The sequence below is a fragment of the Podarcis vaucheri genome (genome assembly GCF_965113315.1).
Source record: "Podarcis vaucheri genome assembly, chromosome: 9".
Taxonomy (NCBI): Eukaryota; Metazoa; Chordata; class Lepidosauria; order Squamata; family Lacertidae; genus Podarcis; species Podarcis vaucheri.
The window spans coordinates 78,549,358-78,564,221 of record NC_138767.1 but is presented as its reverse complement, the minus strand read 5'-3'; the positions used below and the strand labels follow the sequence as shown (position 1 = coordinate 78,564,221).

Here is a 14,864-nt window from a genome sequence, read left to right as displayed (position 1 = left end):
ACCAGACACCATAATTGCCTGGCTGCAATACTGACTAATTTCTGGTCCTGCCTGGTTTTGACTATCCACATGCCTGTGGGACTTCTGGACCTTCTTTGCTGTTCTGGAAATGGACCTCTTTCTAGGCTTGACAATATACCTGCCCACTTGGTACTTGTTTTTCTGGAGCCTGACCCTGGCCACAGCCCAGCATGTACAATGTGCAGGAGCAGGTGGATGCACATTGGTAAAACCAACATAGACTTGCAATATGGCTATACTGATGAACAATCACCCTGAGGGTTAGGAGGCAGCTGCCATTCAGGCTGGGAACATGTTGCTGGGAGAATAATTATTATTATTATCTTATTTTATTTTATTTTTTTTACATAGAGTTAACCCTTGTCCCCAGCTTTGTATCTACCATTTTCTAGAATTAAATCATCCACCACCACATAGCTGCATTAAACAAAACAAAACAAAAGCCCCAAAGAAGAACATGTTGGCTGGTCTCCAACCTCAGGTCTCGTCTGGCCCTGAGCCAGCCTTTATGGATGATCCGCTCGTTTGGTTTTCATTCAGAGCCTGGAGGTTTGTAAGGCTTGTTTCGAAACCCATCACCAATTCAGCTTTGGCCAGAAACAACAGGAGTTTCCCTTCTTTTATGTTTTTCTTTTCACAGGAGGAGACAATTTGAAAGATTGCCTTTCCCAAATATTATGTCACATCATTATCCAGAACATATGGTGCACCAGCGGAATCTTACACAGGTCTACTCAGAAGTAGGTCTTCTGGAAGTCCTTGAGCGCCACAGGGCTTGCTCCTAGGTAAATGGGTCTACGATTACAGTCTGTGCTGTAATACTTCAAGCAGGCAGTGAAGCAAGCCGCTTGCAGTGTGCAGGGACCTCTTCCCTGCATTTAAAAGTAAAGTTGACAGTTGCTTTAAATTAGAGTGGCTGGCTCAGGTTCAAGGCAGCGAGTGGGTGTTTATTTAGCTGAAGAAGACAGTTGCAAAACTTGGGAATCAAGCTCCAAATGAATCCAGAGAAATCTATTATTTGACAGAAAGACACCTCTCCTTGTTTTTGGAAGGACTTTTACTCATTTGGGACAGCTATATTTGCGTGAATTTTAACCAGTATGTTGCAGCTCCAAAGGAAACATACGGTTTTGCTGGGAAAGCTGAGATCGGTGGCTCCTAAGCAAGGTAAGAAGAAAGTGGCTTTGTTGCAAAACTTTTTCAAACAACAATTAATGAAGGGAACAAAAGTGGAGAGGGCTAAGATTCAAAATGCAGGTTTGTGCAAAATAATAGCTGAATTCCAGTGCTGTAAAGTTGCTGCAGAAGTTGTGTATACCTTAAATGCAGAGTTGTATATCCCAATAAAATAGGAACATTCCTTTCAGAGCAAACAGGGCTTGTAAAAGCCCTCTGTTGTACAAACAAAACAACTTAGTTTATAGCAGAAGTGTTTCCATTTTTGCAAGTAAGTCCCACCATGTTCAATGATTCTATTTGGGAGGTGGTGGACTCTCCTTCCTTGGAGGTATTTAAGCAGAGGTTGGATGGTCGTCTGTCATGGATGCTTTAGATGAGATTCCTGCATCTCAGGAGGTTGGACTAGATGACCACTGGGGTCCCTTCCAACTCTGCAATTCTATGATTCTATGAGACTACTGGCTAAGGCTTCAATTCTTGCCCTGCTTATCTGGGAATAAGTCCTAACTGAATTCACTTGGACTTACTTGTGAGTAGATATGATTAGTATTGTGCTATAAACATGCTTCAGATTACAGCTTTAATTATATTAGGCACAGGAAGTTAACATTTGAAACTTCTAGATTTCAGTGAAGGGGCTAGGTTTTTTTTGGTTTTTTAATTGCACAAAACCTTTTGGATGTTGCTATAAGAGTTTGGGCTTGGTACGGAAAGTAAGTTTCTCCATTAATTAAGAGGAGGAAATGGGTGCTTTCATATATTTTATATGCATATTAACAGAATGACCCTTTGGAGAGGAATGTGTAAATGATGAAGAACATTTTAGTGTAAAAAAATAATAATTAAAGGGGACACAATACAACCATAGTTAAACACCTTTTGTGTTCATTTGCTTTCAATGAGAATTGAGATCAGCAGGGTTTAAAACTGCTCAATTGCTCTTTCCTTTTTTTTATTTAAAAAAAGGCATACATATTTGGTTTGGCTTCTCTCATTCCTTTACCAACTGACTTGAATGTTTCTGGTTTTGCTTTCCCATGAAAGATGTGAACATAATTCCAAACATTCCCTTTAGCTCAGTTGCTATGGCTCCTCATGCACTTGTTTTTCTAACTGCTCTGTAAATACAAAATAAACGATAAGGCTTTGGAGTCATGCTTTAGCAAAGTTTGAGCAATCCCAAAACAGTTCTCTTTCTCTCTCTCAGACACACACACACAGAGAGAGAGAGAGAGAGAGAGAGAGAGAGAGAGAGAGAGAGAGAGGTTGGTCAGTCAAGCATCATTTGAAACATCTATCACAACATGTTAAAGCAGCAGAACTTACTGAGCTTTCTTGACATTTGAAGGATTGCGGCTGCTTAACACTTGGTGGGAGAAAACATGCCAGAATGAAAGGAAGTCTTCCATTCTCTGCTCACGCCCTCTTACAAAGTGTGAGATGTAGGTTGTGTACACATGAGCATTTACTTTGGCACCTGTGTGCTCCCACTCCTCCTGTTTGAAGCTGCGTACACATGCAGTTGGCCATAACCCAGATGTTTGCTGCAGTTCCTTGAGAAATACTCCTGTTTGGAGCTTTTCCCCTCAAACCAACTTCCATTCAACTTGAAAATGTAAGTCACAATTACAAACCCTCCAGGTATCCCTATTTTCCAGGGACAGTCCTAGATTGACAGAAGACATCCCGGTTTCTGATTTGATTCCAGCATGTCCTGCTTTTCTTAGGATGTCCCTATTCTCATTGGAGGATACGTCTGGAGTTTTGAGACATCCCAAGCTAAGGAAATAACCACACAACCTTTAGAAAACATCTGAAGACAGCCCTGTATAGGGACGTTTTTTAATATTTCATGTTTCATTGTTTTTATATATGTTGGAAGTCACCCAGAGTGGCTGGGGCAACCCAGTCAAATAGGCAGAGAATAATAATAACAATAATATGTCCCTATTTTCATCGGAGAAATGTTGGAGGATATGCAATCAAGCTGAGGTGTGTATATCCGAGGCAGCCGTTGCATGTGTGCAGATGACAGCTTCATTGAATAGGCATTTGGGAGTGTTGCAGGTGCAGGAAAACAAATAAGGTAATGTTCATCAGGTGTGTGCAGTAACAGCCTTGCTACATTTTAAGCCACTATAAATCTCACTGAGAGATTTATAGCTCAAGCCTATACATGTCTACACAGACATAAGTCCCATCATTTTCAGTAAGGCTTACTCCCAGGTAAATTCTATACCATTTTGTTCTGTACAATACAAGATTGCAGCTTTCTTTTACTTAATAACCAGGGCAGGAAACAGTTGGTCAGATTTCATTGTCATTATAAATAAATTGACAATTTAAGCCCAAAGCCTAGTTTACACACTCAGTAAAACCAAGCACTGTAATAAAACTTTCCCTGGTCTGTGTGACTTTAGACTGCAGATTCCCTGGGGGAGAAAGGAGTCTATCTTTGTATATCTGGACGTTCCAAGGGTGCCTTTTCAAACTTGGGGGGATTTCAGTTAGAGGGTGCACAGTTTGAAAGCATGCACCTGCATCTATTCAAAATTAAATGTTTTAAAGTTGTGCATTTGAAGAGCATTGGTTATAGTTTTTTCCTCATCCTTTTTGTACCTAACAATAAATGAGAGCAGAGGTGTGAGTCCTTAGCTTATAGTCACTGTGACGTGCACACCTTATTTGGGTTTTTTCGATAAGCAAAGCAATTTGTTCCTTCCTAGATCACATTTTGCCACCTTTTGAAATAGCTTCTATAACTGTGGTGGGGGCTAGAGACCCTCACCACATGGCAAAGATCTATGCATGTACTGATGCACTCATGTAGAGTCCCTTCATATCATGCTAACTGAAGCATTTGGAATTGGAGGTGCCTACTGTGTGCAGGGGGAAGTGGGTGGCGCTGTGGGTTAAACCACTGAGCCTAGGACTTGCTGATCAGAAGGTCGGCGGTTCAAATCCCCGCGACGGGGTGAGCTCCCGTTGCTCGGTCCCTGCTCCTGCCAACCTAGCAGTTTGAAAGTACATCAAAGTGCAAGTAGATAAATAGGTACCGCTCCGGCAGGAAGGTAAACGGCGTTTCCATGCGCTGCTCTGGTTCGCCAGAAGTGACTTTAAAGATTGAATCTTCCTTTTGGACACAATTTGAATGAGTTTTCTGTTTATGGCTTCTGTAGTAGATCTTGTACCTTGTTCTCTCAAATTTTGGATTATTAATATAAGATTTAGAACGTAGAATGGCTTGGTAGTGTTTTGTGTGCCGTTTATGTGCTGATTACTTCATACTGGTCTACTGTGAGAATTGGCAGCAGAGGTTCATTTCTTCAGTACTTAAATTACCTGTAAGAGCTGCAGGGGACTCACATGTCATGTAAGGCAGGCAGCAGGAGTCTCCCTAGATGTCCTAGTGCTTAGAGCCAAAAGACCAAGAATAAGCTCTCATGGACTCTGCCCACGAGTAGACCTGGGTTTCAGTTAAGCAGACAAGTCTGCCATTATATATCTACTTGATCCCAATACCAGCCATGGGCAAGTGCAGTCTTCATAACTGAGTCACTGCCAGGAGAAAAGATGGAATATAAATGAATATCATCCTCATCAGAGGCACAAGCTGAGACACCCTGCTTTGGGGGGCGACCCACCTGGCAGCTGAAGTTGGCATTGCTTCAATGGAGACACCACATCTCACTGAAATGTGTCCCCCGAAAACGTCTGCCTAGTGCCCATGTTTGTATATTTTAGATGGCCAGAAAAGAGTATTTTGCTTCCCTGGGCATTTTTCTGAATGACTTTGGGATTTCCTGCTGGCTTAGTGCTACCAGTTTTGGTGCTATTTTAACATTTGGCTTGTCTTTATTCATATAACCTCTAATCTGTCAGGCTAGTTTTGTATAGCTTTCCATCATAGACGCTCAATATGTGGTTTAAAAACAGATAATTATCACAGTAATAAATTCATCTCTTTAAATTTGATGTTGTAAGCTAATTTGAATGTAGATGATGGAAAGCTGGAATAAAAGCATTTTAATTAAATAATAGCAGACTTCTACAACCCATCTTTCGCTCAGCTGTGCCTAACCCTACAGAGTACAGGTGTGCTTAAAGAAAGAATACACCTTTGCTGTCTATAGAAAACTAACATCCCAGAAAATAGCTTTATAGGCCTGTGTTTTCTCTGACTCACCATTTTTCTTTACGGGGTGGGGGTATTTCAGACACCTAGTTTCCCCACCTGCAATCTGAAGAGGTGCAGGTCTGCCACACAAGTCTGCTGGTATTGTAGATTAGCCCCTGAGTCAGGCAAAAAATCTGTTTACTAAAACTTGTAGCAGCTATTGAGGGCTGCATGCGCAGATTGCTACTTTGACTAGCCCACATTTTACCAGCTTCTCTGCAAGGATATCATGGGGCACTTTGTCAAAAGCCTTACTAAATTCAAGATATATACTATGTCCTCAGCATTCCCCTGAACCATCAAGCTCATAACTCTATCAAAGAAAGAAAGAAATGAGATTTGTCTGGCATGACTTGCTTTGTGAGAAACCCATGGAACTGTAGAGTTGAAAGGGACCCCAGGGATTATCTAGCCCAACCCTCACAATGCAGAAATATCCAGCTGCCTATACAGGGATCAAACCTGCAATCTTGGAATTATCAGCACCATGCTCTAACCCAGGCTTCCTCAACCTCGGCCCTCCAGATGTTTCGAGACTACAGTTCCCATCATTCCTGACCACTGGTCCTGCTAGCTAGGGATCATGGGAGTTGTAGGCCAAAAAACATCTGGAGGGCTGAGGTTGAGGAAGCCTGCTGTACCCAAGTGAGCTATCATGTAAGGGCATGAGGGTTATTTTGCTGGAAAGCATTTAGAATGTGCTCCACCCATTTGCCCACACTATCAGTGGTTGTTTTAAGCAGCCGGGGCAGGCAAAAATAGAGAATGCAAGTGGGAAGGCTCAAGCTTCCAAGAATCTTATCCACATCCTCTGGTGGAAAAAGCTGCAAAGTACCCACACTAACAAAACCAGACAGAAACCTCCAGCACATCAACTAACTCTACAGTCAACTTGAAGTCTTCGGTTGGAGCAGATGGGTGGTGTTTTTTTCTGCCAAGTGTTTTGCAAACTAGTCACAAGGGGCCTCTCAGAGTCCTACTCCACCTTACAAAGGCCGGGAAATATATATGAGACCCTTCATCGCCCCTCAGAACTGCTTTCACCGCCAACACTCTGCAGATATAGAGATGGAAGGAAGATTTCTTCACTTCCTTCAGGCTTGAAATGAGCTCTCAGCTGAGTCTTACCCCATCTGTTACCCTTGTGTTTTCATCATTCCCACCAGGAGATGTTTGTAAGCTCTCCCAATAATAATCAGAGGGGGTTTTTTTGGGGGGTGGCTCCCAACACTATCCCAGAGACCCCTCCTGCCGACTGAGACAGTGACACTATTGGTTTTCTCCTTTGGATCTGGTGATAGATCTTTTGTAATCCCATCAGTGTTTTAAAAAATCAGAATGTTATTGTGTGGGTGGTGTTCCAAGATATACCAACCCCTCATATCTGTGTCTATTTCCCCCTGTTCCCTACACACCCCTGCAAAAAAAAAAAAAATCAGAGACAAGAGCTATGGCCTTTTTCATTATTGCTATGATCTTCTGTTGCTTTTTTGATGATGGTGACTTCATGGCTAATGTTCCAACTGCCTAATTTAATCTAGATACTTGTTCCCATTGATGAAGAGCACTTTTATGGTGAATTTTTGCTCCCAGTTTGTGTCCGTACTGCAAAATACCATGATGCTGTAGCCTTATGGTTAAGGCCGGCCAATCAATCAATCAGTCAGTCAGTCAGTCAGTCAGGACAGGCTTCCTCAACCTTGGCCCTCCAAATGTTTTGAAACTACAATTCCAAGCATCCTAGCTAGGGATTATGGGAGTTGTGGGCCAAAAACATCTGGAGGGCCGAGGTTGAGGAAGCCTGGAGAAGAATATTGCTGAAAATATAAAGAGCTGTCCTAGTCCTTCTCGGAGTAGACCCATTGACCTCAACTAGTCCTCCTCAGAGTAGACCCATTGAAATTAATGAACCTAACTTAGTCATGTCCCTCAACTTCAGTAGGTCTTCCATACCCTCCAAGTGTCCCTATTTTCCAGGGATAGTCCCGGAATTACAAAAGCCATCCAGGCTTCTGATTTGCTTTGTGTGTCCGTGTCTAGTCTTGCCCCGTTCTAAAATTTATTTATTGGTGTGTGCTTTTCTATTTGCAAATCTACCAAAGAATAAAACCAAATCAGGATTAAGGGGTTTTCTCAGGACGGTGGATGGTGTGTGCGCTGTGTCCCGTTGGTGGTGGGAATACTCTGTGGCGACAAAAAATGGGGGATTGAGGAGGGTCAGTTGCGGTGGAGTGAGAAATCTCCCTGTTTCCATCTGAGGGATGTTGGAGGGCATGGTCTTCTCTGAGTAGGGCTTGTGTTGAATGCCACCTTTTAAGGTCTGCTGATGAAGGTTTGAATGTAGTGAGGCCAGAGGAAAAGTGGGGGGAGGTATCTTTAGAGGAGGGACGGCAACAGTCTGCCTCAAAGATTGCATTGCGTGCAGCCAAAAGGGTTCTGGCAAACTAATTTTAGCTCTCCTGATTTCTAAAGGCCACCTGGCTTAATTGTGCTCTAACCCAACATCTGTTTCAATTGCTGATGTGGGAAGCTTCAGTCTTCATGGAAGATAATGAAGCGGGATGAATATAATGGCCTCACATTTAAAATGTTTTAAATTAGGCAGAAAGATTTGTCAGTGGCTGAAGATGCAGAGTAGCGTATTGTGCTCTGATTGTGCTTGGTTATTTATGCTTATATGTCACTAGTATGTCGGGAATAGCAAGTTTCCTTTATGATCCCCATCAGTGGCCTTAGTCAAAATGCATGGTTCACCGGAATAAGGCCAATTTGTGCAAAAGCCATGATGCAGTGACATCTTATCCAGGAATTAGTTTTTAAAGCCTGGCTAGTCAGTGTACAGAACTGCAGTGTTTAACTTTGGCTAGGGAGTGCTTGGGGCAGTTTCCTTCCCTGAATTTAAAATCGTAATAATAATGTTCTCTTTGAGATCAGTAAATTTGAAGTCAGTTTCCACCTGCTTGATTGTACTCTTGTGTGTCACATGCTGTGTTCAGATACTGCTTTGCCAAATCTAATACAGCAAGGAGCAATGGGCTTATGGCTTGTCCCTGCCTGCTGGTTGCACAAACAATCCCAAACCTGGAGTACAGGAGAGGACGGACCACAGGGTCAGGGAAATTTAAGGTACAGGCAGGTGCTGTGTCTCCTTAACTGGGTGTTAATGTTCTGTGTCTGGTTGTGGAGTCAGTATGAGGGCAAGCTAAGGCCCGAGACTCATCCTTCTCTTATGCCAGATGAACATGCCTGAAGCTAACAGCTGTGGAAGTAGCGCTCAGTTTATTTCTACAACTCTCTCTCTTATAATAATGCAAAGTTGTAGTGTGGATTTCAGGGTTTTTGTTAAAGGAAATGAATATTGGAATCTTACTTTGGAGATCTGGGAAACACGAGACATATAATACTAAAAGCAATGCTAAAATAAACACAAGGAACGGTGGACATCCATCTGGCGTGGGTGGGGGCTCTCAACTTTCTGCCACACTCAACCAATAAAAAGAAGCCCCCCCCCCCCGGTCTTGAAGGTAATCTGGTAGGAGCCCCCTTGATTATCGGTTGCTGGGAGCAGCAGGGGCAAAGCACAAATGTGCCCCCTTCACGCCGCCGTGTCCTTAAGCAGCCTACTTTTCCTTCTGCCATATGGGGGTTGTCCTTCAGTCTTCTGCAGGGCAGGGGGGGGGGTTAAAGATCTGGGCTCTTGAAGAGAAGGCAAATCTGTCCCCTGCCTCTTCGTTCTGCACGGCTGGCCCCCCAACAGGAATTCTGCAGGTGGAGTCAATGCACAAACACTTCCCACAAATGTGCTCCACTGCTTATGGCAGATATTTTGCCAGAGTACTTATACTGGCTTCTGTTTAACCCATGTACTATTTGGGCTTCATCTGTTGCAAATGCCATGCCTTGCTGACCTAAGAATTTATTGCAGCTGTCTGTTGGCAGGTAACGATAGCTTATAGCTGTTGTAATGAGTTGGGTAGACTGTATGCTGAGACCCTTCTAACCCCTAGATCCCTGCAAGTGTTAAAATATGAGCTCGCTTCCTGATGAGGCAATTGCCTGGGCGATGGGCCATTAAGGGGAACAAAGGAAAGGGGCTTTGTGCAAGATGGAGCCCATCCCTCAGCTCACATATAGTTAGAAGGACAAAGCCAGAGTTTAGTATTGCAGTGATGTGAGCTAGAGGGATAGCAGCAAGCTGGAGAAAGAATCAGACTCATATTTGATTTCCATTTGAATCCAAGGCTGTGGCTATGGGATACAAATGCTGTGAACCCCTCTATTGTTGGCTTAGACACCACAGTCTCTGCTGTGCTTCATTCCAAAGGAAACGCAAACCCTGGGTAAACACCTCGAACCCCTGGAATCTCGTCCTGCTCAAAGACTGGGGTTGTGTGCAACAATGTGTTTAAATGAAATGAATCATAGAATGGAATCATAGAATCATAGAGTTGGAAGAGACCACAAGGGCCATCGAGTCCAACCCCCTGCCAAGCAGGAAACACCATCAGAGCACTCCTGACATATGGTTGTCAAGCCTCTGCTTAAAGACCTCCAAAGTAGGAGACTCCACCACACTCCTTGGCAGCAAATTCCACTGTCAAACAGCTCTTACTGTCAGGAAGTTCTTCCTAATGTTTAGGTGGAATCTTCTTTCTTGTAGTTTGGATCCATTGCTCCGTGTCCGCTTCTCTGGAGCAGCAGAAAACAACCTTTCTCCCTCCTCTATATGACATCCTTTTATATATTTGAACATGGCTATCATATCACCCCTTAACCTCCTCTTCTCCAGGCTAAACATGAGGACCACCCCTGGCTATTCTCGGCTCACAACCCTTTCTGGAACACTTTCAGAATCTGGAAAGCAAAGTCTGTGCCATAAGCCAGAACATCTGGGGAAAGACTGTTTAAAAAATAATAATGGAGAGAATTATTGCAATTGTGCACTCTTGCCAGAGTGCTGGATATGGATTGGGAAAGCCTGGTGCTGACTTCGGGCAAGGCTGCCTTAGCCTAACGTAACCTCTCATAATTGCTGTGGCGATAAAATTGGATTGTCCTCTTGCCTTGGAGAAAGGGTGGGAGACAGGTGTGCTGAAGGCACAGCTGCTAGTTGCATGGTAGTATATGACTGTTGAAACCTGTCATTTCTTTAGCAGGGGCAGCTAACCTGTGACCCCCCTCAGATGTTGCTGAACTTCAACCCCCACAATCCTTCACCATTGGCCTTGCAGGCTGTGGCTGATATGAGTTAGAGTCACCCAAAAATCTGAAGGGCCAGTTGGGGAGTGGGGCAGGAGGGTCACCTGGCTCGAGGCCTCAAGTTCAAAGAAGGCTTCAGATTCAGGAACCTGTTACATTTTTGGGCATTTCTAAAGTTTCACAACTTGTTTCTATGGACATGGGACCAACATGTGACAGACACACTCTCAGCTTAGAGATGCAAATGTAAGGAAATAAGAGGTGTGATTTGGTAAAAGTAAGGCTGCCATACGTCCAGGAATCGGACTGTCAAAATGGCGTCCATATGTCTGGGGAAACCTGGACGTATGGCAACTAGGGCGATTTTTAAAAGAAAAATGCTGTAAAAATCCCAGTTTTGGGAATATGGCAAATCTAAAATGCTCTTTGTTTGTTAACTGTTATAGACTGATATGGTCTGCTCCCAAGACAGAATGTTTCCGAAAACTGGAGTTGTTCTCCTGATAAGTGGAAATCTCTCTGCAGCTTCTGCAATGTAAAACTCATTGAGGAGACTACTCTTTCAGCTAGTTAGGGAAGAAAGAGGGAGGGAGGGAGACAGCCTGGAGCCCTTTTCAGCTAGAACAGAGAGACTGAGGGAGAATTTCTAATTGTTAGCTGAGTGGAGAGGAAGTATCCTTGGAAAACAATTGTTCTCTTTGTGGACTGAGTGCATGATTAGTAGTTGTGCTGCCTGCTGAAAGCATCAGTGCTGCTCTGCTTGCTCATTAGTAAATACAGCAAATATAAAAAGCTGCTCTCTCTCATCCAGATAACCCTAAACATTGTAGTGTGGTGCCTGGATTTCTCACTCCTTGAATAAATTGCAGCATATCAAATCTAAAAGTACTAACATTAAAGTGCAGACGATCTCTTGGGAACATTTGTTCCATTTCCATAGAAATGAAACTGTCAGCAAACTTTTTAGCACAGCTCAGTTAAAATTGGCAAAGAGCCAAACAACAAATGTTTTGGGGGCCAGGACTGGTCTCTGTGTTTCTATCGCTTCATTAGATAATATCTTGGTTCCTCAAAAAGTCAACACTTCAGCGCACCTTCCCCCCACAAAATGTCCCTATTGTGACCATCAAGGCATAGCTAGAGGGTGATGTCCTGTCTAAAAGCATGCCGGCTAAAACAAAGAGTCCAAGATCGTCTTTATTTATTCTGTCTGGTTGGATTTGGCTGTGTTTTCCATTTTAAAAACATGCTAACGTCATGCCCTATGGACCGGTGGGTGGTTTCCCATACCTTCTGTATGAGGTGAAGTGACATGCAAAGCAAGTTTGGCATCCAGATTCGCCGAGTGAAGGGGATGCCATATCAGTTTCCAAATTCATCAACCACATTATTTAGTTGAGGGTGGAGGGGGCACCTAGCTATTTTAAACGATACGTGTAGCAGGGCTGTCCTTTGCATATGCAAATGCTTTTGTTTTTCCCATGTTCGACTGACCTCTGAGGTTTTTCTGGAATGTGCTCGGGATTCTTAGAAATTAAAGCTAGATGATCCCATAGGAAGAAAAAAGCCTTGTTTGGACTAAGGCTGCCAAGATATCCTTAAAAGGAAGGGTCTGCCTGACACATAGCACTGAAAGCATTTTGTGGCAGTTTTGGCCTCTGCTGGAACTCAGGACTCGCTATGCCAAATATCAACGGGAGGTTCCAGTCTTTCAGGCCCTGCAAACACCACACAAGGTTTGTAGAGCTATATCCAGTGTTTCCCAAACTTGGGTCTCCAGCTTGATGTTGGATTACAGCTCCCATCCAGTGGCGTAGCGTGGGTTGTCAGCACCCGGGGCAAGGCAAGTAATTTGCACCCCCTAACCCATGGATTTGCGCCCCTAACCCATGGATTTGCGCCCCCTAACCCTAACCCCCAGATGTTGCGCCCAGTGCGGCCGGCCCCCCTGCACCCCCCACACTACGCCACTGCTCCCATCATCCCTGACCAAGTTTGGTCTTGCCAGCTAGGGATGATGGGGTTTGTAGTCGAACAACAGCTAAGGGACTCAGGTTTGAGAAAGACTGCGTATTAAGTCATTATAAGCAATAAGAGCTCACCCGGTTTTAAAAACAAACAAAAAATCTGGGGCAAATCCCCCAGCTTTTAATGTTTAACAGACTATGGTATTTTAATATTTTGTTGGAAGCCGCCCAGAGTGGCTGAGGAAACCCAGCCAGATGGGCAGTGTTAAGTTGTGGGTGAACATATCAGACGACACAGCGATTCTTCAAACAGCTCTTGTTTATTCACAGGCCAGAACAGAACTGAACTGAAGGGTTCAGCCAACCTGCTTATATAGAGCTCCACTAGAATGCAACAGTAACCATTTCCTGCAACTATCCAATCACTGAACGTCACTTTCAATCCCTTATTCGCATATGTGGACCTGAGTGAAAACTATCTACAGTATCCCCCTGCTGGCCCAGGGTGAGAACTTCAGTACATAACAGGCAAGGTATAAATAATAAATTATTATTATTATCATCATTATCATTATCATCATCACAAGGTTCTCTCTTAGAGAAGGCACACTTAAGTTGATGAGAACCACACAAGAGCTCACAGCCATTTCAATGGGGACTAAGAAGGAGGAATTCCAGTAAATTGAGACAAACCCAGAGCCGGCCCAAGAAATTTGGACACCTGAGGCAAAATAGCACCCCCCTCCCCTTCAGGGAAGAAGAGGTAAGTGAAGATCTACATTGGGATTTGCTGCCCCTGTGAATCCTTCTGCCTGAGATCACCTCCCCTTGCCTGGTGGGTGGGCAGCCCCCATCCCACCCATAGAGTGCCACCCACTTCCATCTCCGGCCATAACTTTCGCTTACAGACAAAGGTGAGGAGTAATATAGAGTAAAACAAAGTACCTCTGAGTGTATACAGAGTGCCTTCTTTCACCAGTGAGCAAGACATAATCCAAGTGCTAGCGGCAATTCAGGTAACAGAATTTGTTTGTGGGTGGGATTTTTAAAAACATGAATAGTAATTTTTATTAAGGTTTTCAATATTGCTATACAATATAATAAGGGAAACAAATGCAGAATAAGACAAAATAAACAATCCATTGTTTGTGGGTGGGGTTCAAAATAGCAACACCATAGACAAATGGAAAAGAACTTCTGAAACATCTCTGGCATTGGAACATGAAATTAAAGAGATCAATCTGAGAGGTCAACTCATTTTAAAATATATCCAGTAACATAGCCATGGAAAGACCAGACTCTCTCAGAAATATTCTAAGGCCCTTTGCCAAATGTTCAGCGTTCTTATCTTTTTAATCAAGTTTTCTTCCCCTTTACTTAGAAAGATATCAGGAAAAGTGTGCAGGGAGTATTCTACCCAACTGCTCACTAAGATCTGGTGTACACATGAAACCAGGTGAGCAAAAAAGGACTAAGCCACGCAGTGTAAATGTACTGGGGTCTCATTTAACTCAGGTGCTCAGCTTCTGTGCATCTTTTGTTAGGATCCCAGCACAGCACACACCCAGGCTATGGGTCCCTGACGTGGGGTGGTAGCCCTGTTTGTTTCCATGCCAACTTTCCCCCAAGGAACTCAAAGCAGTTGCAGGATTTTCCTTTCCCAAGTTTATCCTCTCAACAATCCTGTGTGGTCAGTTAGGCCAATTGGTTCAAAGTCACCCATTGAGCTGAACAGGATGCAAATCTGGGTCTCCTCAGTCACAGTCTGACACTAACCACTACATCACACTGTCAGGCTGTGAACCTCCAGCCTGTGGGCTAAAAATGACCCACCAGGCCTCCCCATCTAGCCTGCCATTTCAGGTGTGGGGCAGCTACCAATGTAACTAGAAGGAAACAACAATCACATGGGGGATGTGGGGAGCACACCTTGCTCCAATCGCACCAAGCGGTTTCTGTTGAAACCAGTGCGAAAATGGAGCAAAAAAGCTCTGTTTTAGCAGCAGTTTCAATGGCTTGCCACTGTTGGAGCAGCCAAGTGCTCCAACCAAAGGTGAAAGCTGTCTGTGTGTCCACACGTTGCTTGTGGATAGAACACTTAATCTTTGCTCTTGACTAATAAGAGCAGACATAATGGATTATGAATAGAAACAGAAATGTGGGTGTCAGGGGTTCAGGAGCAGAGACGCAGAGAAGGGAGGAGACAGAGAGCGAGGGGGAGGAATACGAAGGAAGGATGAGTGGGGATGACGACCCGAGATCACCGAGCCTGTCTAGCGAGTCCGAGGATTCCCAGAAGGGAGCGCCAGCAGTCAGAGCAA

The 14,864-nt window shown here is 43.9% G+C and overlaps 1 protein-coding gene across 4 annotated transcripts in view; it reads left to right on the top strand.

Moving 5' to 3' along the window:
- The first annotated feature begins 579 nt into the window (after positions 1–579).
- C1QTNF7 (C1q and TNF related 7) overlaps positions 580–14,864 on the top strand; it is a 40,693-nt gene continuing 26,408 nt past the window's right edge. Inside the window, exons 1-2 of one of the 4 annotated variants that reach the window (XM_082238586.1) lie at positions 823–1,188; positions 3,163–3,286. Coding sequence is in view for 1 of the 4 variants with exons in the window: in XM_082238585.1 (XP_082094711.1) it covers positions 1,122–1,188 (67 nt within the window). In the remaining 3 variants the exon portion in view is untranslated. The other 3 variants (XM_082238587.1, XM_082238585.1, XM_082238589.1) reach the window with 3 other exon arrangements.